General features: G+C 41.5%; 2 protein-coding genes across 33 annotated transcripts in view; one reads left to right on the forward strand and one right to left on the reverse strand.

Moving 5' to 3' along the window:
- Nucleotides 1-1,580: 1,580 nt before the first annotated feature.
- LOC148224944 (uncharacterized) overlaps nucleotides 1,581-26,029 on the reverse strand; it is a 412,443-nt gene continuing 387,994 nt past the window's right edge. For 22 of the 32 annotated variants that reach the window (XM_088160311.1, XM_088160310.1, XM_088160308.1 and 19 more), the window contains one exon: nucleotides 1,581-10,446. In XM_088160311.1, the coding sequence (XP_088016437.1) occupies nucleotides 2,301-3,860 (1,560 nt within the window). In that variant the 5' untranslated portion in view covers nucleotides 3,861-10,446 and the 3' untranslated portion in view covers nucleotides 1,581-2,300. Of the gene's footprint in view, nucleotides 10,447-25,158; nucleotides 25,257-26,029 lie in introns of all 32 variants that reach the window. The other 10 variants (XM_088160306.1, XM_088160304.1, XM_088160298.1 and 7 more) reach the window with 4 other exon arrangements.
- PHEX (phosphate regulating endopeptidase X-linked) overlaps nucleotides 15,493-26,029 on the forward strand; it is a 94,992-nt gene continuing 84,455 nt past the window's right edge. The window contains exons 1-3 of the mRNA XM_014879751.2: nucleotides 15,493-16,046; nucleotides 20,083-20,151; nucleotides 21,287-21,448. Of these exons, the coding sequence (XP_014735237.2) occupies nucleotides 15,935-16,046; nucleotides 20,083-20,151; nucleotides 21,287-21,448 (343 nt within the window). The 5' untranslated portion in view covers nucleotides 15,493-15,934. The remainder of the gene's footprint in view (nucleotides 16,047-20,082; nucleotides 20,152-21,286; nucleotides 21,449-26,029) is intronic.

The raw sequence follows: 26,029 nt of genomic DNA on the forward strand, positions 1-26,029 counted from the left end.
TCAGATTAAGGAGTGTTCAAGGGTAGACTGATTACTGAAGCAAATAAATACAAACTTCATGAAATCCAAAGGCAAGGCAGCTGTGGGATTTAACTGTCATGGATTGTCACTGAGCATGGAATGGAGGAAGGCAGAAGGAAACCAGAGACTGTCTGCTGTCTTCAGCTCATGGAACTGGAAATACTGATCAGAACTGGCAAATGGATGATAATAACTGCAAAGCACTGCTACAGCCATCTGACTTCAATATGCCATGATAACTGTTACTTGAGAGGATGTGCTGTGCATTCATTGTGGAGTCATGAAACAATCTGCCATGTTGCCTATGCAGCACCCAAATACAAAAGTATTTTATTGGTGTATAATGGAAACATTTTTATGCAACTATTCTTTTTGCAGGTACAGAAATGCACCAATGGAATAAAGTAATAGTTGTAGTAGATGGGAATATCAAAGATGAGCATGTACAGCTCTGTGAAGCCTTTTGTTCTGGTAGCTGCTAGTGTTATCTAACACTTCCCCATTTAACTTTAGTTAATTATCAAACTTGACTAGTTTGATTTTTTTTTAAAAAAAAATTATTTTTATTTCATGCTTTGTCCTGATTCTGCTCTTAAGCTCGTCACAGGGATATCCTGTGAAATTGCTTCCTAGTGCTTGGTTTGTCTTATAACATTTAGGTGTTTTCAGTTTTTTATAACCATTGGTTAGTTAATTGGGGTGGCAGGATGCCAGGTTTTTTTCAGGAAAGAAATTTTTGACAGCTCATTGTTTAAAATCACAATGAGGACTGACAGAATACTTACAGGAACGTACATTGACTTTTCTTTTTAGAAAGGACTGCTAGAAATTTTCATCTGTGTCTTGAATTAAAATGTTTCTACGATTGTAAAATTCTTACAGAATAGATAACAGTTAAATACTAAGGAAAGGAAAGTTATCTGCTAGCATTTTCTTGAGCTAATTGCAGACAGCCATGTGGCTTAAGTTATAGACAAGATGCACTTAATAGAAGTATGAAGATAATTGACCATTAACCTAACACTCTCACTACTAAACCATGTCCTTGGATGCCGTATCTACTCCATATTGGTGCCTCTATCTGTTTCCCTGGACAGCTTGTTCCAGTGCTTCACAACACTTTCAGTGGAGAAAATTTTTCTTAATAGCCAGTGTAAACTGCCTGTGGCACTAAGTGTGGCTACAGTGTTCATTACCTGGGAGAAAAGAATGACCCCCACCTCAGTATAACCTTTCAGGTACTTAAAGGAGCAATGATATCTCCCCAGTCTTTTTTCAAGGCTAGAGAAACCCTCTTAGCTCAGCTGCTCCCCCAAAGCTCTGTTCCTGACTGTCAGATCTTCACCCACTGCTGGAGCCTCACCCACCTCTGGATGAGGTTCAATGGCTCCTCAGAAGCAGAGACTTCTGTTTTTTGCTTTTCTTCCCGCACTGCTCCAGAGTCGAAGTGCTGCCTGTGTCTCTGTCCTGGTTTTGGGCAAATTTGGGGGAAAACCTCCAGAAGGAGCCCCCAGACAGCAAACCCCACGACTCCTCCCCCCCCACCCCACCGGGTTCGGGAAGAATTTCCTCGGAGAAGAGTGGGAGAAAAAACCTGTTTATTTAACAAGCAAGACACTCCCCAGCACAGGGAAAAAAGACAACACCAGCTGACAAAAAAACTCTTTCACCGTTCTGAAGGGATGACAAACTCAGTCTCTCTGGCGAGTGGTCGCTCAGTTATCAGTCTCTGGCACTGGGGATGACTGCTGCAGGTGACAAAGTGTAGCCTCCCGGCGTTTCTTGGGGTTCCCAGGTCCCCGTCCGTTCAGATGGTATCCAGGAGAGGGAGGGGACGGGGTGGAAGAGAAAACAGTCCAGGGAAAAAGTTGGACTGCCTAGCTGAACTAACTAATAAGCAGAAAGCAAGGGCAAAGCGGAGGAAAGAAAAAGGCAGAAGCGAGCAAGCAGGCAAGCAAGCAGGCAAGCAAGCAAGCAAGCAAGCAAGCCAGCAAGCCGAGCTAAAACCTCTCCTAAACATAGACCATGGGGGAGGTGAGCCGGCTGATAACAAGACAAAACAAAGCTTCACTCTCAGACTCAGTCCTGGAAGCACAGGACATAATACCAAACATAATCAGGACACACGATTGGAGATAGAAACACCATAACATCACCCTAGGACATTCCACCCCTTATCTCCATATCGTGAACATACTAAACAGCATGTAAAAACTTCAGCAAGTAGAAATTTCCATCTTTCACTTATTCGGACACATTTCCTTCTGTCTCATGCTGCCTCACCCCACAATCAGATCTCCCTGAGGCACACATCGTGTTGTTCCATCTCTCTGCATTACCCACCATGTACAACCTGGTCCTTGAGCAAAGACAATCCCACGAATGGGTTTGTCTGTACTCGGGGCAGAATTGATCCAAACTGCCTTCCCCAACAAACCTCTGATATGTGCCACTGGGACTTTGTCTCCATCTACTATATTCAGGGACTTAGACTGGGCAGGGCCCGCTCGGTTGGTGGAACCCCGGGTGTTAACTAACCAAGTGGCCTTTGCTAAATGCTGCTCCCAGTTTTTGAATGATCCCCCACCCAATGCTCTCAAGGTGGTTTTTAACAGTCCATTATACCTTTCCACCTTCCCTGCAGCTGGTGCATGGTAGGGGATATGGTACACCCACTCAATGCCATGTTCCCTAGCCCAAGTGTTGATAAGGCTATTCTTGAAATGAGTCCCATTGTCTGACTCATCAGGTCGTCGGGTGTAATCCTTTCTTAGGCCACGGAGGTCCTTTAGGGAAAAAGACTCAATATTGGCCTCTGATCTTTTACCAGTTGCTTTGACTCCTGGTTTTATGTCAGGAGGCGTCGAGGGTCCTTCTCCTGCATCATCATCATCATCATCCACTGGTCGATCAGTCTTGTCTGTGCACTTTCCACTTCTCGTGCTGGTAGCAACAGCCATTGGTTGAGGCTTACTGACAGGTTTAGCTGCTGGCTTAGGCTCACTGTCTGGTGTAGTTGTTGGCCTCGAGCCTGGGGTGTTGGCTGCAGCCTGAGTGACTGGGATAGTGGCTGATTTATCTGCCTGTCCCCCTTCCTCTGTCTGCTGCCCTACAGTATCTAGCAGGGTACGGTAAGCATATGCCAGGGCCCAGCTCACTGCAATGATCTTCTTCTCCTTAGAATTACCATGGCACTTCTCTTTCAGGTACTTTGCTACCTCAGCTGGGTTCTGAATTTGTTCACATGGAAAATCCCAGGATGTAGGGTCAGAAAATTCCTTTAAGATTTGGCCCATATCCTCCCATTTCCCACACCATTCAGGATTCCTCACGCCTGGCTCTACTCTGGGGTCAAGGGTCTCAGCCCCTCTAGAAATCTCAGCTCTCATTCTAGAGAAACTGCAGACTGTATAGAGAAAGCTTACTATATTAAACACCAGAAAGATGGTCTCTTTAACACTCAGGGGGAACTGAACATTCTCTAATAAGGATGTAACAAATTCAGAGGAGAAGAAGGAGAACAAAGGCTGAAAAGCCTCATCCCCTGCTTCTCCTCTAACAAACTGAGTGCACAACCACAACCAAGAACCATACATTCCTGGAACAGATTCCAGCACCTTTATAAATCTCCTGCAGGCCATTAAAACCAAGCCCAGCCCGATGGATATTTTGGTCAATGCCCCTCTGCTACAGAAACTACGCATTAGGGACAATACCGGAGCTATTTCTGGATAAGCAAATAAACCCAGGGACCACAGAGGTATTAAGACTTCAAAAAACCCTAGGGACCAAAATCCCATGCAGGCCTCCACCCCAAAAGACATGAATTCCAACAACATAGCCAATAACTGCTCTATACCAACACAAAAGAATTTGAACCAAATTATTATTATTAGAACAGGGTTTTTTTCCCACTTTCTCGAGCCTCGAGTTGGGCGCCAATTTATTTGTCCTGGTTTTGGGCAAATTTGGGGGAAAACCTCCAGAAGGAGCCCCCAGACAGCAAACCCCACGACTCCTCCCCCCCCACCCCACCGGGTTCGGGAAGAATTTCCTCGGAGAAGAGTGGGAGAAAAAACCTGTTTATTTAACAAGCAAGACACTCCCCAGCACAGGGAAAAAAGACAACACCAGCTGACAAAAAAACTCTTTCACCGTTCTGAAGGGATGACAAACTCAGTCTCTCTGGCGAGTGGTCGCTCAGTTATCAGTCTCTGGCACTGGGGATGACTGCTGCAGGTGACAAAGTGTAGCCTCCCGGCGTTTCTTGGGGTTCCCAGGTCCCCGTCCGTTCAGATGGTATCCAGGAGAGGGAGGGGACGGGGTGGAAGAGAAAACAGTCCAGGGAAAAAGTTGGACTGCCTAGCTGAACTAACTAATAAGCAGAAAGCAAGGGCAAAGCGGAGGAAAGAAAAAGGCAGAAGCGAGCAAGCAGGCAAGCAAGCAGGCAAGCAAGCAAGCAAGCAAGCAAGCCAGCAAGCCGAGCTAAAACCTCTCCTAAACATAGACCATGGGGGAGGTGAGCCGGCTGATAACAAGACAAAACAAAGCTTCACTCTCAGACTCAGTCCTGGAAGCACAGGACATAATACCAAACATAATCAGGACACACGATTGGAGATAGAAACACCATAACATCACCCTAGGACAGTCTCCCAGGTGGCTGCAGAGGCTGCCCATGGTGCAGGTCAATGGGTGTCTTTGGCCCAAATGTCTGGACTAGGTAGCAGTGAAGCTGCAGGCATGGCCTGGGTGAGAAGTGACAAAATGCTGCCTAGTGGAGTTGGGAACAGCAAGGTGAGAGAAAGAGGGGAGGAAGTACTGCAGGCACCAGGGGAGAGCTTCCTTCCCCTGCAGCCCCCTGGGCAGGATTCCAGTGGAGCAGGAACTTCCCTGCAGCCCCTGGAAGGAACTAGGCTGCAGTAGGGAGCCCACACTGCTCTGCACAGACCCTGCACTGGGGCACGTGGATATTTCCTGAAGAAACTACAGCCCCTCTGGCAGCAGGTTTATCCTGAACGACTGTGGCCCTTGGATGGGATCCCACTCTGGAGCAGAGGAAGAGTGTGTGGAAGATGGAGCAGCAGGGTGGAGTTGGTGGTAGTGACTGAGCCCAGCTTGGTCCCTTGCACTTCTTGGCGAGCAGGGCAAGGAAGGGGCAGGAGTGAATTTGAGCCCAAGAAAAAAAGACTTGGGATGTAAGAGGTTTGTTGCTCACTTCCCTGCATTTTTAACTGGCAAAACATTGAACCAACTTGGTAACTGGTAAAATGATGGATGCTCAGCTGGAAGGGACATCTAGAGCAAAAAGAAGTATCCAGTCCAACTTCTGACCACCTCAGAGTGACCAAAAGTTTGTGCATGTTGTTAAAGGGCATTACCTAAATGCCTCTTAAATGCTGACAAGTTTGAGGCATTCACCACCTCTCTAGGAGGCCTTTAGGATGGATATTTTTATTAGATCTCCCTGGAATGCTTTCAACCTTTAAAATAAAAGGTGATACATTAAGTATGACTGGGAAAACAAGAGAGGAATGTGCTCCTCTAGGTAAGTAGGGCAAGAGACAGCCTCATTAGAACTGGGGAGTCCAAACAATTTTCAAGTTTCTGACTGCTTAGCTTGGAGGCATGAAAATATTAACAAGTTTTGGAACTCCTGGAATAATGAAAGAGGTTGTTCTCTTGAGATAAATCTAAAGAACCAAACTACTGCTGAAGCCTTTCTATTGCAGTGTGGGTTTTAAGCCTAGGGGTTGTGCTAGAACTATTTTAAGAGCTTGCTCCCAATACTGACCTAACCCTTAGGTTTGCTGTGGCTAGAAGGTAGAGTCCTTCTTGTCTCTAAATTTCTGTTTCTAGAATTTCTGCAAATGCTTATGAGATATATGGAAGTTTAGCTGTAACTTCTCAAAGATAAATGTTCTATACTTTATTGACTGGAGTGTTTTCTGAGGTCTGTTTAACCCAGTTCCCCCAACGCTACAGCTTATGGAAGAGAGTTGCTGTGAAGTCATTTATTCCAGTAGCTGTGCCATGTGGATGGTCCCAGCTGTCTCTGCACTCACATTGCTTTGGCCTCACCCTGTGTTGTCCCCTCTGCCACGAGAGTTTCAGGGAGCTCTCCCCTGGCCATGTGACAAACCGAGTGGGTTAAAAACAAGCAAGCAGAGAGGTTAAAGGGAGATGAGAAACTGATGTCACACAGCTACACTGCTGGAATGAATGGAGGAAAAAGCTTAAAAAAGACTTGTCTGGCTCCTCATGGCCTGGCAGACATCAGTGGTGAGCAGGAATGGGAACTAATGGTGGCATTGACAAGTAAGTCACACCAGGTGTAGGATATGGGGAAAATGTTTAAAGTAAAGGCTGCAGAGCATCATGGTTTATACTTGCTTTAGAAATATGGAGAGAAGTTGTTAAGGGGGCTGCCCCTTGTTTTTTTCTTGTCTTTCTCTATCCCCATCTACTGAATTACTTATGGGTCCCTTCCAACTAAAGATATTCTATTGTATTATGGTTTCAGTCATCTAGAAGTTTCAAATAGTTTGAACTTTTGAGAGCACGTCAAAGGTGAGCTAGTGACTGATCTAGTGGAAATTAAAAGCTTTATCTTTGTTGGTACTCTGCTGATGATGTAGCTTTGTAGGGTGATGTATTGTTTTTCAGTTACTTGTTGCCATTCTTACCTTCAAAACTTATAAATAAAATTTTATGTCAGAAGTTTGGCTATCCCGATTGATTTTGGTTATGTAGACTGATTTTTTTTTTCCTTGTTCTTCTGAGGTTAGATTAAAAATAAGATAATACTGCTCAAGTTTTAGATAAATTTTCTCATAAGGAATTTGTTTTAAAGAACATGGGGACAGCACCCATTTTGTGCAACATGAGCTTCTGGGCTCTTGACCTTCTTTGCTCTGTTCTTTAAAAAGAAAGAAATGGGAGACCCATTACTTAATTGCATTTTTACTACAAGCAAAATCAGCAATGTGGTTTTAGATACCTGTTGCAGAAGGAGTGCTGTTACATGCTATCACAAAGGCATGCTCCTCCTCAGAGAGTTACAGTGGCAGGGTACCTGTGTAGGCCATGATGAGTTCCTTCATGCAGTAGAAGTGTTTTTCTGTACTGAATACGTATTATTTGGGAGAGCAGAACAATGTGGTCTAGGTCTGGATCGTGCTTGTGACCTGGTTTCCACCACCTGCTTGGCTGTCTGGTGGCAGTGAGTGAATTGTTTTTCAAGTGAACAGAACTTAGGCCAATTTTTAATTGTGAACAAATGATACTCAAATACATCTGGACTTCAAACACATTAAATACATTTTATGCCATGCTGATCAAAATATGTTTGAATGGCTTTAAATATTTTATAGTGCATCCAGATTCATACAACAATGGGTGAGCTTCATTCAGTATTTTATTTAGCTTAAAATTATGTTTTATAGTTGCTTTCATGCCCAGATATAGGGAAGAAAAATGTGGTTAAAATAAAAGCAGCAAACCATAAATGTTTTTATGAAATGAGGTTAAAAACATTCCATACGTCTTAAGAGCATGTTTTCCAAAGACAAAGGCTGCAATGCCCCAAGAAAATGTAGTCATGGCATCACAGTATGAAAGCCTAGACAGGAATGTGAATTTATCTGATTGCCTGGGAGTGAAGTGAGCTGCATTTGCATCACTCCTGGTAATGTGATCTCCTGGTGCTCTGAAAAGTGTGAGTAGTGACAGCAAAGGGAATGAATTCATTTCAGCAATGGTCAGCACCTTGGTGAAAAGCAGGAACATGGCACTGCAGTTCTTCAGACTGCTTTTCCAGGGAAAGACTTGGAACCAGAGAAAGTTAGGAAATGTCTGTGTAAGAGGGCAGGTCTTAGCCTCTAGGAAGTGTGAGAAAGACCTGTAAGGAAATGGAGGGCTTTCACTTAAAACAGTTAATATCCTGGGCTATGGGACCACATCCTGGCTAGTTGCAGCTCAGCCTGGGATCCTGATCTCGCTGATGCCCCTGGCACATGGAAATTCTCATCAAGGTCTTACCAATGTTCTTCTGTCCTGAGCTGCCCTGAACATGGTGGGGCTGTACCCATATGTGGAGTTAAGTCAGGTTTGGGAAGCCAGTAGGAAACTATTTTGTGTATCTTAGTCCATAGGTAGTCTGGCTGTGAGTGCTTTCTCTCTGTTTTGGGGGGATGGAATATGCCTCTCCAGGCTCTTATTTTTCTCTTGTTAATTGCTGCTTCAAAAGTCATGATACTCCTAGTTTTTAGAAACTTACTCCCAGTCTGCAGACTTTTGCTTAGGTAAAGCAGATGCTGTGAGTATGTTCTGGCCAATCTGAATTCTGTTGGTAGTCCAAATTGCAAGACCCTTATCACATCTATTACTTTCTTATTAAAAGCACAATCTTCATGGAAGTTTTACTTGAGTATTGTTTTAAATTTGGATAATGAATGTCCCATTTCAGTCAACCAGTTTGACCAAGGAAAAGGCTGATCATGTTTGCAGCAATTTCAAAGAACTAACAACAGAAACAACATTAAATTATTAAAGACCTATGAATTTATCAGTATCTTTTGGTGGACTAAGATTCTGTCATTTTCTTGGGAAGTGCATATTGAAGAAGCTGAGAAAATTTTTCAAAAGAGAGTGATCTTTTCTGCAAGTTGTAGAAAAGGATTTAGCTTTAGTCAACATAATTTTCCTTCCCTTTAAGCAAGCTTGGTCATGACTATTTTTGTCATTGTTATTAACTTTGCTAACAGTATTGCTAATTTCTTTGCATGGTTATTTAAGTGTCTAAGTGTAGCGAGTTAGAACCATTCTGAGGCCCTTTCATCAGTTTCCCTAATCCAGCTACTTGTTCTTAGGTTAGTAAAAATTTATGGGGAGCAATACCATGTAATGATTCAGCTTTTGATCTATAACAAGTGTAGTTTGGGTATGTTTGACAGTACAGAAATCTTTATTGTGTTCTAAAACCTTGTTTTAATAGTAAAGAAGACAACAAAGCTTTATTTGAAATAGAGATGTTGGAAACTTAAGGGAAGGGCTGTCAGAGACATAGCAATTTCACTTGTAAAGATAATTATAGTTGGTGCCTAACTGATTTTTGAGGATTTCTGCAGCTCCAGGAGAGCAAATGTTTGCTCTCCATGATCCTGTCCCATGGGGCCTCATGCTGTGGTTTCAACCTGATCCATCTCTGGTCTCCCCTTTCCAGAGAACTTGCAGACTAAATACATTTAAACTCTGCTGAGGGGCTGCTGCTTAGCATTATTAGATATGTATGTAGTTACTGGAGTTGCACCAAGAAGAGGATAAGAACAGACAATATCTAGAAATACCTCCACTGAATTAATACTCACAAAATCTCACATTGTCAAGGGGCTTTTTATTTAGGATATCATATTTAATGTGTGATTTTTCTGGCTTTTAGCTGTGAGCAAAGTGAATTTTAATCTCATTTTGAGATGAAGAAGAAGAAAAGGAACTCAGTGGAATAAAATACTTTGAAATAAGGAAATGCTCATGAAGACCTTGAGCAGGTTGTAACAATACCCTGGAAGAGCAGGATTTGGTTTTTCAGGTTTGTAGGTGGGGTTTTTTTGTTGTTGGTTTTCTTGGATTTTTTGTGCCAGGCTGATTTCTTCTGAAAACAGAGGTTACGAAGTTGTGCTTTCCTTTCTCTGTGCCCCCTCTCTCCCACCCAGCCTTGCTAAGTAATGCTGGACCTTGTCAGCCAACTTCAGTCAAATTTGACAGAGGGGATTTGGGTTCAAAGATATTAACTCTGATAAGTCTTTACCTGGATGAGAAGGTCTCTTGTTTCTGCTGCAAGCCCTTGGTTAGGTGCATTTGTTGTGCAGAGGGATGTGACCCAACAGTCCCTGTGTGAGAAGAGCTTTCACCAGAGCTTCTGCCTGATGGGCCTGCTGAGCTCTATTGCCTTGGGGTTAAAGAACTTGGAGGAGCTTTTGCTTCACTGTTTTTGATTTCCTACAAAAGTTAGCACAAGCAAGCTCTGAGTAGATAGCAGTGGCAGAGTGCCTGTGACCTGTCCAGTGGCACCTCTGTGGAGAGATTGCTCTGCTCCTGGCTGCAGCTGTCTCTGAGCTCTGCTGCTCCAAAGACAGATTGTGCTGCTGGACATCCAAGTGGGAGAGCAGGCAGAAACCATTGCTTTTGCAGAGGCAGTCATGCTTCTCCAAGAGACAGGAGGGCACAGTGGAGGGATCTCTTTGGCAGATGCTGGAAGCAGTCATATGCAGGGCTGGTGACTCTCCTCCTCTTCTAATTTAAAATGCCAGTGAATGCGTGTCTCGTTGCACACCTGAAAATTCATCCACAGGACACAAACTCCTTGGTAACCAAGCTTCTTTCTTCCACTCATACAAATAGACTTTGACAGCTGTGAGCAAACATCTGGACAAAGCGAAATAAGTGGGTAAAGCTCTGGTGGAATGATGCAATATTTTAAGGAAACAACAGATATTTGTATTCTATCTCCCTGCACCTACACCTGTGGTCACTGGAAAAATGACATTTCCCAGCAATGTCTTTTTCAGTGTCTTTACAGCCTATATATGTAGTTAGATTATATGAAAAAAAAGCAAAACTTTGCTCTGAGTTACACCAGGGTGTCTTGTACATTTCTAATCCCCAACTGAAATGCCTTTCTATGACAGCATGCACCCTTGTTTAATCTGTACAGAAGAATGACAGATGGGAAGGATGCCCGTGTGATGGCTCTGTGTAAACACTCTCTGGTTGTAGTGTGAATGTGGTCTGTAGGAGAAGTCGTGTTTGGTTTAGCTAGAATTTAATGTGCGTCTCAACGAAAAATTGCCGGAAGACCTAAAGCAGTCCCTTCTGCTTGAGAACATATGCACGGCTTCATTAAAGTGCCTTTTCAAAAGCAGCAAATAAAAAGCTTGCAAATTTGAGTGGCATAACTTTAATCATCCCAGATGTTGGGTTTCATAGTCAGTTGCTGTTTGGGTTAGATAAAAGCACCTTTTGGTCAGAGAATGCTATGTTTCCTGCAGCAGGGAAAAATTTTTCTTGGTGTAATGAGAATAGCTTAGTCTACTTGGAACTGAAAAAGAAAAAATTCATTTGGGGTATTAAATGTTGGAGAACAAAGTTTTCTGCTTTGTAGGGTGTTCCTCTTACAGTTATAGTTAGTGGAAAAGCTTGCCACCAGCAGTGTTTGGAGCTCTGCAAATCCTGTTGGCTCAGTATTGACTCCTAATTAATGACCCACATTCTCACAGATGCACTGAAGCCTTCTGTGATGTGGCTGTACCAGTGGAAAACAATAGAGTCATTTATTTCCAGCTGTATCTGTCCCATGAATAAAGGGCATGAAGTAGTGCCAGAGTGTGGTTTCTGTTGGCTGCAGCACAGAAATCTGGCAGCTTTTGTAGCCAAGGGAGTGTAATTTATAAAATTCAGAGATTTGATGACGACTGGTCAAGCTGTCTGCAAATGCAATATGTTGGACTTTTCTTGATCATGCTTTGTGTATGTAAAGCCCAGTTCTGGCTGCAAGAGCTGCATAGTTCAAAAAAACAGTTCAAGGCCCAGGGTGAAAACCCCAAGAATGGGATGGAATACAGCCTTTACTCTGACCCACACTAATTAATCTCTTTCAATGAAGCCAGCATATACCTATGTTTCTTTGAGGAAGCCACTCAAGCTGTATTGGTGTCATCAGTGTGATGGTGGCTGTGTTTTCCTTTTACCATGGGCTAAAAATGCTCAGTAGTACATCCATGACCAAAGCTGTGATGCTGTGACTGTGAGCTGCTTCTGTTTAGCTGTACTTGCACTAATGTGCACTAGGCACCTCCTAGATTGGGTAAGTCTTTAATGTGCACCCTGAGGACAGTGTCCTCTGAGGCAATGTCTGTAACTCATGTGTTGGTGTAACCTAATATGTTTTACTGTGTTACATTGGGGTTTACATCTAGAACTGAACTGGGATTTTTTTTCTCTTTATATAGAAAGTGTCAGTGATTGTTTTAATATGTTTTGACGTTATCTAAATGCTAGAAAGATTAAATATTTTACAGTACTCAGGCTCATTGCACGCAGGTTCTTTAGGCAAGCTTGGGCTGACCATGTGCTGACCACAGGCTGTTTTGCTGTTCCAGACATTCACCAACACCTATGCAACTGGTTTTGACTGTTCCAGTGAAAACTGGGCAATATGTGTGATTTTGTTGATCAGTTGAATAATCAAACCTCACTTCCTTGGGCCAAGCTGTATGAGGAGAAGCTGGCATAGTCCTGTTGATTTTAGCTCTGACAAGTGCTCTTCTCTGACTCTGACATAATGGCTGGAAGTGAGAATTGTGTCTGCTTGTGGAAGGGCAGGATAACACATACTTGTGTGTGTGCTTGTGAGTGTGCATTCACGTGCACACACACATGCTTATATTCACAGACCTTTTCTAGAGGCTGGGAGACTTGCAGTTGTTCAGCCCAGAGCCTGTGACAGAGGGTTTGCCAGCTCTGGCATATGACCATGGATAGAATTGTTTGTGCATTGTCCTGGCTTTGTTGTAAGTGGCAGAGTGATCCCATTGTTTGAGTGGGATCTTGGTCATGTGGAATTCTGAGTGAATGAAGCATGGTTTGGAGCATTTAGTTATTACTTTTTTGCTCCCTATGTCTGTTCAATGTTTTATGAATGTTTAGCAGTCTTTGCACAGCCTCATTAAGTGCCTTATTGGGCTGCAATGGCCAGGAGTGCTGTTAGCAGTTCCAGAAGGAAGTGTGGCCGTGTATCCTGTACCTGCCAAAGAGCTGCTGGACTTGGGATGAGAAAGGCAACCAAATCCTAGAATGCTCATCAAAACCACAAATTAAATTCTGCAGGCTTCTGTCACAGATCATCAGTATCAGGAACTTACACGTGCTCTGTGCACCTTTTCAAACACTGCCAGAAATGGACCTCTGCAGCTGTTTATGGTTGAGCTGTGATTTCATAGTTCTGTACATGCTGGAGAAACCAAGATGGGTCCTTGACTCTAGGCAGACTCTACAGCCAGAGGGAAGGACACTTTACACTATGCCACAGTGTAAATAAGCCCACTAACCCAAACATGGAAAAGTAATTTTGTTGCTGACAGTTGATTTGTGATTTCTCTTGCCACAAGGATTAGGTGCTGCTTGGAGCTGACTTGTAGCTGACAACTACAGAAAACTCCCGTAGTTGGAGCTTGCTGGGTTTTGTTGGGGTAACTCCATGTTCCCCTAGTCCTCACCTTCTGGTCTTTGGGAGAGGGGAATGAACTGTCCAGCTTTTCCCTATTCTTTCGCTTTCTTTCCTTTCCCTCATCCCCTGACACAGATTTTCAAAGAGAAATAACTGTTTTCTGCTTTTTCTGTTGAAAGTTATTCTTCGTTTCTGGCTTGATGTTGTCCTAGAAGGACATCAGTTGTGATGATGCAGAGTGATGCAGAGTCCCCAGGCAGTGCAAAGGAGAGCCACTTACTGCAAACCCCAGGCCTTTTTAAGCAGCTATCCAGTTTTCAGTTTCCATAGTTCTGAGGCACAAGAAGCCCAAGTCACCCAACCAGCGTTCACCACAGTGTGGCCATGCAGCAGTCACACAGCAGGTCTCACATCTCTCACGTCTCTCTACCCCTATTCCAGCTGAGTCACTCTCCCAGAGCTCCCTTCTACTCAGCCTAAGTAGGAGGCCTGAGCCATGATTTCACAAGGTAACAAGGCCCTTATTTTATGAGGCTACCTATATGCAACAATTGATGAAAGCAAAATCCTGCCGGTGAAACACTGATGGAGCATGATGTTCAGTATGTACTAGTACTTCTCAAGGGGGAAGAACCTGAAATTTAGAAATTATGGGGGAATTGAGTACGCATATGATAATTCAGTGCTGGTTGGGGGGATATAAAGCTGACAGTACCAATAGGCCTAATAGCTTTGCATTTGTAGTATTGGGGTACAGAAGAAAAACCATCAGGCAACCTGCAACAAATGCTTGTCAAAAGGTTCTTCTGAGGTTTACTCAGCGTTTGGATCATGCACACAGTGGATTAAGTGTTGAGATCACACTGTGTCCATGCATTTTCTGCGTCAATACCCTGCCCTTTGGCAGCTCCTTTGAGATCATAGTGATTTCTGATATGAGGATTCAATTGCAGCAATGTCACAAAAAATACCAAATTCCCAAACCTGTGCTGGTAACAGTCTTGTGCTGAGCATTTCTTATAACCAGATATCTGTTCAGACCCATGGAGTCATTAATGCATGAGTGGGAATTTCTGTACTGGGAGGCATGTGGTCCTCCTAGTTCTGTGGCATCATTTCCCTCTCCTGACTCAGCTGATGGATGTCAAAATCATGGATTATATGTGGGACAATAGGAAGGTAAAAAGGAGTAAATGTTTTCCTGTTCTGCATCAAGCAGAGATGAGAATGCCATCTTGGAGCTTCCTGGTGAAGAGGGACAGGAATAAAAACTGAGGACATTTTGTTTGCAGGACCCCAGTGAGGCAGTAGAGGGGGTTGAGAAGTTTCAGGACCTTCAAACTCTAAGCTTCTAGATACAGTGGGCTTTCCCTTTATGTCCATGTGACATCCAGGAAAACTTGTGTGCAGGTGCTCCCGTGGAAAAAGGTTTCAGTCTCCAAACTGATAATTGCCATCACACACATTTTGTGACACGTGTATGTCTTCTCTCTACTGGTGCAACTTTTTATCAGGATGGTTAGAGGCTGAGATAAGGACTTCTAAGTCTCCATAAAAGTAAGTAACTCAGGCACGTAAACTGTTGTCGAGAGCATGCACATGGTGCTGTCTCTCCCTGCATCCTTATGTTTTGTATGAGAGTCCAGCTCTTGAGAAAGCAAGAGCTCCTCAGAGAGCTGAATGTCACACTTGGCTCAGAGAATTCACCCTGAAATGGATAATTTTTTTACTTGATGAATAGTGAAGGTTTGTTACATGGAGAGAGGACTATCAATTCTACTCCATTGAGAAATCCATATAAATTAGATGTTTTTTAAATCCCCCACCATCTTAAAATGCCAAATAGATACTTTTCCACTAAGCTCATAGTAGTAGTTGACTTGGAAGCATAGGATCATCTCTTAAAATGTGTTATGTACCAGCAAGGACTGAAATATCTTGCCTGGAAAAAAACAGATCTAGCTTTTAGAGCAGGACTCTTCTGTAGGTTGTGCTGATTATTGCTTTGTGCTGCTTGACTGTGATTTTTGGCACACAGTGTCACATACCAAATTCCCAAAATAAAATGCTACATGATATTCTAAGAGTTCTTAGGAAGGTTTAAAAAGGGATTTGTCTGCTGAGTGGGTACCTCTTCTGGTGAAGCCAAATGATGCAGCAGCAATGGTTTAAAAAGAGAAAAACTTTAGTCAGCAGATAATTAGTCTTTTTAAATAAGAGCAAGGAGAAAAAAATAAAACCTTCCATCAGACTTGTGTTTGTAGAAGTTGTCAGCAACTCTGCTTTGATTGGAGAGGGTGTGCAGCTCTTGGAATAGTTAAAACATCTGTTCAGAGACGTTGTGAAATGCTCGTGTTCGGAACCCCTGATAAGGGGAACTGCTGAGCGCTTGGCTCCCAGAGGCTCCACAGGCAGCAAAGGCTGCACAAGCTGTGGCCACCGCTTGCCTCTCCTCCTCCTGGGCAGCACAAAACACAGGAGACAGCTACTATTCTACACGTGATTCTGCTTCGAGAGGGAGAGAGCAGGAAGTGCCTAGGAAATGGTTCATGACAGAAACCTGGAGTTTTAAATAGGAGAGAGGAGGAGAGCACATGGGCACAGTTTGTGAACTGCTGAAACACTGACACAAGAGCAGCAGGGGAAAACCAGACTTCTGTGAGAGCAAGCACATCCCCAGCTATCCTGATGGAAGGAGAGACAGTCCCCGAGGCCAGGGGAGCAGCCAGCAAAGCCACTCGGATCGCCCTCGGTGTCTTTGTCAGTGGCACTGTTGTGCTTGGCACCGCTCTTTTCTTGGGTAAGTGAGAGCATTGACACCAACCTGAGCACAGCCCGCCCCAGCCTGGCTGCTGGGTGATGGTGCTTGTGCCTCACCATGTCTTTTGGTGAAAATCTGAATCTCTTTTCCTTTCCCCCACTTTTCATATTTATCCTGAAAGGGATATGTGTGTCAGTAAAGAAGTTCTTGTTTTGGGAATCCTAGAGCTGGGAGATGCAATGTGAACTCGTGTAACGTTCTGAATGCTGAATTTAAATTTGGATGCTCAGTTGAATGTGTTCTGACCAGAACTGGGTTCTTTCACAGGACGGAGAGAAACAGGTGAGATTGTGCTGGGTACAGATTCACTGGCTGTGACTGGTGTGGAGTAGTATTCTCCATTTCCTGAAAATGAATCTGTGTAGCACACACGTTTTGTGGAATCTTTTGGGTTTTCTTTCATTTGGTTTTCATTTAGGGCTTGACTAAAATTCCTGTAGAAAACCTCGATAGTGCATATGTGTGCACATTTTTTAGATCTTTCTGTTCTTCTATGATGAATTGCAAAGTTGCCTTTACAAAAGTAATAAAGAGTGCATCTAGGATGAAATTGAAATATTTTCGTCAGATATATAAGGCGTAACTAGATGCAACAGAGAAGGAATTAGTTTTTCCTCTCCCAGATTTGGAATTATCTATAAATTAGTTTTGTTAGAAGAACAGTTGAAAGCATATGCCTACACTTCTGAAATTATGTGTAGAAATATACATATGCCCAGAAACTCCAAACACAGAGGAAGCTGTGTTGTGTCCTGTAAGAACTTTGCAGAGTTGGATCCTCTTTTAGAACAACTCAGCCCAACTTTTTGTTTCTTTAAACCAACACAGCTTTCCCTAGATAGGTGGAAACCTTGCCTCTAAGCATGTCTTTTGCTTTTCTCCAGTCCTTTATGATCTTGTTTGAAAGGTTTTCTTTGTTTATAGTCACAACATAGAAAACAATGTCAGGTTTTCTACAGAATATTTAAAGCACCAATCTCACTCTTGGTTAGAGTTTTCCTGCTCTAGAGCAATTTCTGCAACGTTTGCAGGCAAATAACTTCTGTATTAGTGATCTCATTCAAGTCAACAAAACTTTTTATAACCATGAGCGAGTTTGAATCCTCAAATTTCTAGATTTAAAAGAAACCTTTTTCACTTAAAGAATGCAATATAGACACCAGGGAGTAATAATGGAGAGACCTTATTTCTTTTTGCCTGCACTAGATTTTTTTGTTTATTGCTTCAAGCAATAAAAGCAATAGACATTTACCACCACAGCTTCTGAGATAGAACTGCTTTATCCATAGGCCAGGTGTGACAATTCAAGCAAATATATTAATTCTTGCAGATAGTTTTACAAGTGTGACTGTGGTGTATTCTGTAGGCAAGGATTCAGTGTCAAAATTTTCACTGGCATAACTGCTAAGAAAATAAAAATACTGGCCTTGGGTCAACCAAAATGCTTTTAGGATTTGTTTGGAAATTGTCTGAAATTTGCAACCTAAAGAACCAAGGAAAAAAAGTTAAATTCTTTTGGTTTAACATTTTTTTCAATTAGATGTTTCCATGCTTCATTGTGACATGGTTTTGTTTGTAAGTTTGGGCTTAATATTTTTAGTTTTATTTAACTGTGGAAATAGACATTTTTTCCATCCATATGAAATATTTCAGGCACCTCGAGATGTTTTTTTTTCCTTCAGTTTTCATTTAGTCTGCAAAACTTGCTGTTTCTGGTACACCTGAAATGAATTTTCCAGCCTGAGGAGTGAAATGTAACTTTCTCCTGCTTTCTTCTCATAGTTCCTACAAGTCTAAGGAGGATGTGGGAGGATCAGGTATTGTTATTTACTGTGGGGAGCCGCCAGGGCAGGGGCTCAGCATTTCTGCCTGTGACATTCTGGAGGAGCGAGTGGGGGCTGTGACAGCCCAGGAGCCACCTCCTCCTTGGAGCCCGCAGATTGCTCCCAGCTCCCTTGGATGAGAAGTCGGGCAGCTTTCAATCTCCATTTGAGAGCCTCTCCTCCTGACTGGGTAGTCCTTTGGGCTTCTCATATCACAGGAAAGTTCGCATTATTTGCACGCATTTTTGTATGCCTTTCCCCTTTTAGATTTATTTTTTAAACTCAGTTGTGGTGTGTATTTGATTAAGAATCTGGAAACAGGCTTATCAAGGAAGAAGCTGAGGGTTATAACCACGACTCTAAGTAATAATATCATGATTAGTTATCTTAACAATAAAAAGGCAAGAGAACAAAACTCTGCAAAGTTTTTTTCTGTCAAAATTAGCTGTTACTTAAAATGGAAATGTTGCTGCCAAAAATTTGTTCTAATGATAAAATTGTAAGTTTCCCAGTTGAAATGGTATTTTGCTTTTGTTTGTAAGTATCAAAAACACAAGGGCTGCTTCAGATTAAAAATTAAATGGTGTCTGGGCTTTTCCCTCCTTTCTCTGCTTTTTAAGAAAAACGTCTAGCAAACACTCAAGACCTTGACAGATTCTAAAGGGCTAAATTCTAATTAGGGAAAAAGGTGAGTTGGGAGGAGTGCAACACTTAATTAAAAGGGACATTATCTATTATTTGTAGTTCATCTTTGTAGCGACTCAAAATCATGTTCTGGAGATCTCCACTTCTCTATCTTCTCCTGCTCTTCAATATTCCAATTACAACCTTTGTATGCCTCAAAATCGTGTGTATTTCTTGGATAATTTACAAGGTATTTGAGGTGTTGTGTTTCACTAAACCAATGCAAGCTTTGGAAAAGCTGTCCAGAAATAGTTTTACGTTCCTATTTTCTGAGAAACTTGGATTGAAATCCAGCTATTTCTGTCATTAATTGCCATTAAAACTGTGAGACTGGAATAGATGAAACAGCTTTATATTCAATTGTAGCTTTAAGACTTTTTGTAAAAAACCTTTCCTGGACTGAAATGATATTTCACATTTTCTTATCACTTTTGAACAACATATAACTACAGCAGAAATTGCTTTATAACTATCAGCACTGTTAAAGCTATGGTACCATAATATATTCCATTGTTGGGTTTTTTTGTTCAGTGTTATTTGCTTTTTTTATTTTTGCCATGGACTGTTATTAAGATAATGGATATAATGAGACATTTCTTTATGCCTACTGAGCACATCTAGTGAGTACTATTTCACCTATCCCTTGGGATTCTCCCTTCTTAATCCCAAGTATCAATTATCTGCATATTTGCTGCCTGAGAGCACTGTCTGAAATTAGCAATTCCTGTGCTTAAATTTCAGTGGCAGTTGTAATACACGTTTTTAAAAGATGAGCAAAATTAACTGACAATTTCATAGTACTTCTCAGCAAGGCTTTTGGAAGCAAATGCAATTACAATACTTTTGGGAGACAGCTCAGGCAGAAACTGGGTTGTGCCTTATAAAGCACAGCTGTCCTTGTGCCCATTGCAATCTGCTCTGTTCCAGGCTGGAATCGGGTGACCCTGGGAATGTGCTGGTGGTGCTGGGCAGTGCAGTGAGCCCTGCAGCTCACCCGCCTGCAGAGGGTGGTGAGGATGCTCCGTGCTGCATTTCTAACCATGCAAGGGACAGCCTGGTCTAGCAGAAGGTCCCTGTCCATGGCAGAGCATTGGAATTAGAGGATCTTTAAGGTCCCTTCTAACCCAAGCCTTCTCTTCTCCTGTGTTTCCAGGCTCTGGAGGATGATAATGATGCTGAATTGCTTGTTTCATGGTGGTGCTCACTGTCAGTGAGTAGGGCTGAAGTGATGCTTCTCCAGGCACTGTGCAGAGACAGCTCTTGCTCTGTACAGCCTGTGAGCAAAGAGGGGGAAGGAGAAAGCAGGACTAGGAGGGGAAAATTATTTGTACATAACATACATTCTAAATATTTACTTAATATACATTCTAAGTGCTCTAAATCAATGAAGTCAGAGAGGCACTGGGACCAGAGGCTGCATTGATATTGGAATGATTGAGTACACAACATTTGGCCGCAGTTGTCAAAATTCATTGCAAATGATCTCATTATGGTTTTCCATTTTGCAGTTAGCCAAGGTCTTATAAAGTTTCACCCGAAGCAGCAGTACTGTTTGACTGCAGAATGCATTGAAGCTGGTAAGCAGAAATTTTATTCTCTCACTTATATAATGATTATATTATGCTGGTATGATATTTATGCCATTTAATTTTTTCCCATTATACATTTTGCTCAGAAAGCTTAATTAATGAGGGGGAAAAAATGATGACCTCAAACTTTTAAAAAAGTCACTGTTCAATTTGCTTTAGTTTTGTTTATTTGTACAATTAAAACTCATGTTCTAATTTGGTCTAATACTAGCCTAACCATACAGGTTATTATTATTTTCTTTTAATAGGAAGCAAGATGTTGAGTAACTAGACCTTCAGGTGTATTTTGTTGCTTCCTTTCCAGTTACCAGAAAACTAGCAAGTGAATTGTTAAGCACAGAGATGCTTTTGTACCAGATCTGGCACACATTTTTATATGATTTTATATTAAAATAGGGTAGATTCAGACTAGTTATAAGGAAGAAAATTTTTATGGTGAGGGTGGTGGAATAGTGGCACAGGTCACAGAGAAGTTGTGGATGCCCCATTCTGGAGGTGTTCAAGGTTAGGTTGGATGGGCCTCTGAGCAACTTGGTCTCGTTGATGATGTCCCTGCTTATTGCAGAAAGCTGGACTGGGGGACCTTTAAGGGTCCTTCCAATCCAAACTGTTCTATGATTTTATGATTAGGTACAGAAAAGCTCTTGAGTCTTGGGCTTGTCAGACTGATCACCTCTTTTTCCACTGACAATAGCAACTGGTAAGGAAGCAGTCACAAAATGGAGCTGAAAATACAGTTTTCTTTTCCAATGTATGGTAGATCAGAATTTGATTTGTTTTCTTGTGCAGTATTCAACTGCACAAGAGGTAAACACTGCATAGTTACTGAAATGCTAATCACAATCTACTTAATATGTATCACCACTAAATTCTTCAGGCAATTAATTCTATCATGGCAACAATGGAGAGCCTGTCTTCAGGTGTCTGGCTCCAGCAGCTCATTTTCATGTAGTGCTAAGTTCTGTTGTCCTTGCTGTATGACACTCAAGAAGATTCATTGCAGATATTTTGTCTTGTTTGTTTGTTTGTTTCTCATTAATCATAATTTCTGGACTGTAGCCTTCTGTAATTCTCTATTTAGGAAAAAGTGTTCTACAAAATCTATGTGGTGCCTTTTTTACAGCTGCTGGCATCCTGAGCAAGATAAATCAGTCTGTAGATCCATGTGAGAACTTCTATCGATTTGCATGTGATGGCTGGATACACAACAACCCTATTCCTGAAGATATGTCCAACTACGGTGTTTATCCCTGGCTGCGACACAATGTGGACCTCAAATTAAAGGGTAAATAGATAATTTCTAAAAGTATTTGGTTGGCTTGTCTCTGTAGCTTGTTAATTGGCTGGGTTTGAGATGACCAAAAATCCCCACAGTTCTCCTCACCGGGTAACATCCAACAGCCTGACCTGATGTTCTCTTTTAAGTATCTTTTTCTTTTTTAAAATTGAAAATCACATTGAGAGATACTGAATTTAACATAAACAGAATTTAGGAGGAAGAATAGAACTGCTGGGAATACTGGAAATTGTACCAGTTAAGAATGGAGGGATGAAATGTTACTACTTATGCCAAAAGGAAAAGACAAGGAGATTTAACTCTTTCCCCTTGCAGATTGTTAGACCAGACTGCAGGAGCTCAGCACACACAAGTAAGAATGTCCCAAAATCAATCATCAGTGCAGGCCAGCAGGCTGTCTGTAGCAGTGGCCAACAGCAGGGAAGAATATAATAAGGCCAAGCCAGAGTGATATTTTCCAGTAGACTCACGTAGCCCTGGGCAGAGGCAATTCTCAGGCTTCCGAGGATGGAGTTGTTTGGGTATTGGGTTTCCTCCCAGTGCCATTCAGGCTGCCACTGAAGTACCTGAGCTATCATCAGTGAAACAGAAAGTTGCTTGGGAAGATGTTTCTGGAGCAAAAAATAGCCCCAGGGTGGAAATGTGTAGGAAGAAATGTATTTTAATCTGCATGTGACTCGACTTTGGGCTATACTCTGCAGTGTGGCTACCTTGCCAGGAGCCCTGCAGACCAGCTGGGGAGAAAGGGTGATGGGTATGGTCAGGTAGGAAAATCTTGCCAGATTCTTATAGTCTTGGCTGGAAGTGAGCCATTCAAAAAAGGAAGACATGCTAGATTTAATATTGTTGGTGATGTGCTTGATCTTTGCCCACCTTGAGTACGTAATTGACATAAAAGCCTGGCTTGATCTCACCACAGAACAGAGGTTGGTTTTAGGATTTAATGCTTAAATATAGCACTTATTTTTCTTTGGATTTTGTGTAGGCACCAAAGCCCTTCTCAAATTGTTTTCTTCAGTCTTATTGTATTCAATTTTCACATCATTAAGTATTTTAAAAGCTGCATTTGGGTTCAGAATATGAGGTTTGGTTTTCAGCATACTATATGATCTCAAGATTTCTGTTTAAAGTCTGCTGAAGATGTCACAAGGAAAGGAAAAGAAATATTGCCAGAGCCTGTTTTAAGTTATGCTTTGCACTCTAATTTCTGCTGCCAGAATTGGGCTGTATTAGATAACTGCACATCCTGCATGAACCATAGCCACAAAGAGACCAGTCTTAATTGAATATAGAGTAGCAAACTGTCACTGTCATCCTTAATTTCCTCTTTATACAGGTCCTAATCAAGGACATCATGCTAAGCCAGATTTTTATTTGGCTTTCTTTCTGCAATCCCTTTAGAAGTTGCCAATACATAGCTAGAGAAAATGCAAGACAAAGAAAGAAACATCCAAGTGGGAAGCATTTGCTTAATGGAAACTCCGTATCAGATAAAGGGAGTTTATACAAAATTATTTAATAGGACGCCCTTGGCACAGACAGGGACAAAGATGTGAAATGCTAGTTGGTGTACAGGAGTGTTTTTAATATAACATTTGCCATCTCCTCCTTAACTTTTTACTTCATGAACTTTCCAAAATATATTCTTTGTAATTAAAAAAAGGAAAAAGAAAAGTGTTGGTAGCTGAAATAACAAGCATAACTTCAGCCTCTAGGTATAATTGTGTTTTCTCTTGAGTTATTTCAATATATTAGCTCAACACTGAGTTATTAATTTGTGTATGACCACAACCTTGCTAGAAGTTTTAGCAAGAGGAAGAACTCTTGCATAGAGAAAAAGTTATAGGGCTTAATAGACCTTGGAAAAAAATTTTATCTTTTCTTTCTCAAGAACTCTTAGTAGAGCTTTGTACCACATGGTAAATATTCCTTTTTTGACATTCGGTAGATTTAAAAAGCCTCAGTTTTTAAAGGTATAGTTATTATGCAAGTTCTATGCTCTGAAATACTTATCATATTAAAGAAAGCTATTAATCTTAAAATGATAACATGGCTTGACCAGAAAGACACGTTTTTCATATTTGATTTTCTTTGATGGTATGATGTAGATGGAAAAATTTATTCAAGCTATATATTAAAAAAATATGTTATTTAAAATAGACTATTTGGACATCTAATCTGTTTTCTGGTCCCTGAATGTTCCTGAGCTGCTCCTGTTCCTGAGAAGGGGGTTTTGGGCAAAGACCTGTTACACAGGTTGCACAAGTGTATCTTCAATATCCTGGAAACTTATTTTTTTGTTTGTTTGTTCAGGAGCAATTGCTATGGAAGAAAATCTTCTAGTAGATAATGGATAGCAAGTGTAAGAATTAATTTTCTTACCAAAAAAGGTAGTTGTGGCTGTGTAATGTAATGTACTGAGCCCTACATTAGGTGTTAGTGGGTTTGAGAACAAAGCAATTTTTTCTATTTATTTTTGGTTTTAGTGTTTTGATTTGTTTGTGGTTTCTTTGTTTGGTGGTGTGGTTTTTTTTTCTTTGGTTTGTTTTTAGTTTCATTTGTGAGTGTTTGTGTTTTTCTAGTTTTCTTTTTTGTGTTGGCTTTTTATGTGGTAGTTTTTGGGTTTTTTTTTTTTTTTTGGTGTGTGTTTTTTGGGGGGTTTTGGAGGTTTTTTGGGACTTACAAGAACAAACAACTTTGCATGTGTCAGCTTCAAAAAAGGTTAGAACATTTTCTGTATCAGTGAAGGTTTTTGGTACCTTAACAGGGAACTCCAAAGAGAGGAAACAGTAGTTGGTCGATGGAAAATAGCTAAGAACTATGGGTGGTCAGTTTTTTGTCTGCATATCTCTGGTTGATTAAAGGATCAGGATTAGAAACATTAATTTTGGGATTCTTCTACATCTGCAAAATGTGATCGTTAAAAAATACTTTTTTTTAAGATTTGGGTTTATAATAGGGTAGGAATATATATATAATGCTCACATGGGTATCTCTAGATGTCTTAAGATGCATTCAAGCTAAAATAATATCACCACTTCCCCTTTAATTTCTTTTCCATACGTTATTTGAGAGTCACTTGGGTTTATTTTTCTGCACTCAGAGGAATCCACAAACCACACGTGTAACTCACTTTGATCTCCTGGCTATACAAAATAAACAATGTTCTAGCCTGGAGAAAGTAGGGGTAGGTTTTTCCTTGGATGTGACCTTCAGCAGGATTTCAGGCATCATGGAGGAATGTAAAGAAGATAATTGCAGAGAGCCAAAAATGTCTCAAAAGTAGAGGCTTGTGGTTTGGGTTATGACCCAAAGCTAGGTAAGGGACATGTAATATTTAGGTTAAAATTTCTTATAGAACTGTTCCTTATAGAACGTTCCTGGAGAGAACTAAGGTACGACTACTTCCCCTTAGGCACTCCTGGCTGGACCAGATTGTCCCTGACCTGAAGCCAGCTCTTCCTTTCCAGCTCCACCACAGGCATGTTCAAAACTATCTCACATTGGTTAACAGCAAACACTCCTGGTGCCCAACAGGCCCCTGATGAGGAAGTCCCTGGAGTCCTCCAAAATGGAAAGAATCATTTGGCTGTGGCCTCTGTTGTATGGACAAAGCGATCTTGAACTGCAACAGCTTCAGCTTATGTCAGGTCAAGATTGCAGTAACTCTATGAGTTACTCTATGTTTTTCCACTTACCATAATATTTCATGTGAAGCTATTTGTGTTCCTGATGAATTTTTCCATTTTGATTTGATGACCTCCATTAGGGTTTTAGGACTGCTTTTGTCTCGCCACTGAAAAGCAAACGGCTTTTTGTGAGCAGCCCAGAGCTGGAAGTGTGAGGCATGTAATTCAGTGCTTATTACCTGTGGGGAATGTTCGTTGTGAACCTAGAAGTTTCTTTTCCTTTCTTTGAAGTTTGAAGTACAATGGTATACAGCTGGCTTATTTTTTTTCTTTCTCTGAGTGACCATGCGGGAAGCAATAAATTAGAATAAAAACAACAAAACAAAACTCCACAAACAATCCTAAATCTCAGCACTGCAAAGGAGCTGATTTAAATTATGTGAATCATTTGTGAACATGTCTTCCAGACCTTTTAAATTTAATTTATGACTGTGGAAACCAGTTTTCAAATTAAGTCTCCGTACTGTTCCTGGTCCAGTGAGACACCTACTTCAGGCTGGCTGTGCTAAGCTCTGTAGTGTGGCTGTGTTCTGAATGTCAGTCAGTTTCAAATGAGGAATTTCCAGTGTGGTAAACAGAAAGAAATGGAGGGCTTTTAGGAGAATATGGTGTGTGGGTTTCTGAAGAACATGAGACAGACAGCAAACAAAATACCTTGGCAGCGTGGGCAACTTTTCCCAAGATAATTTGCAATGATTTCCTTTGGAAAATAAATTCTTTATAAGTAAAACCAGTAAGTAAAATCATCTCTTTGGAAATTTATGCTGTTGGACTGTAGGATATGCTTTCAGACTGATCCCAGGAGTTGGTGTTGAGCAGTTGTTGCTGTTGAGTGGTTTCTGTCCTGGACAGAGGACTCTGTGCCACAGGGCTGTTTCAG

This window comes from Sturnus vulgaris, chromosome 2 (genome assembly GCF_052056855.1).
Source record: "Sturnus vulgaris isolate bStuVul1 chromosome 2, bStuVul1.hap1, whole genome shotgun sequence".
Taxonomy (NCBI): Eukaryota; Metazoa; Chordata; class Aves; order Passeriformes; family Sturnidae; genus Sturnus; species Sturnus vulgaris.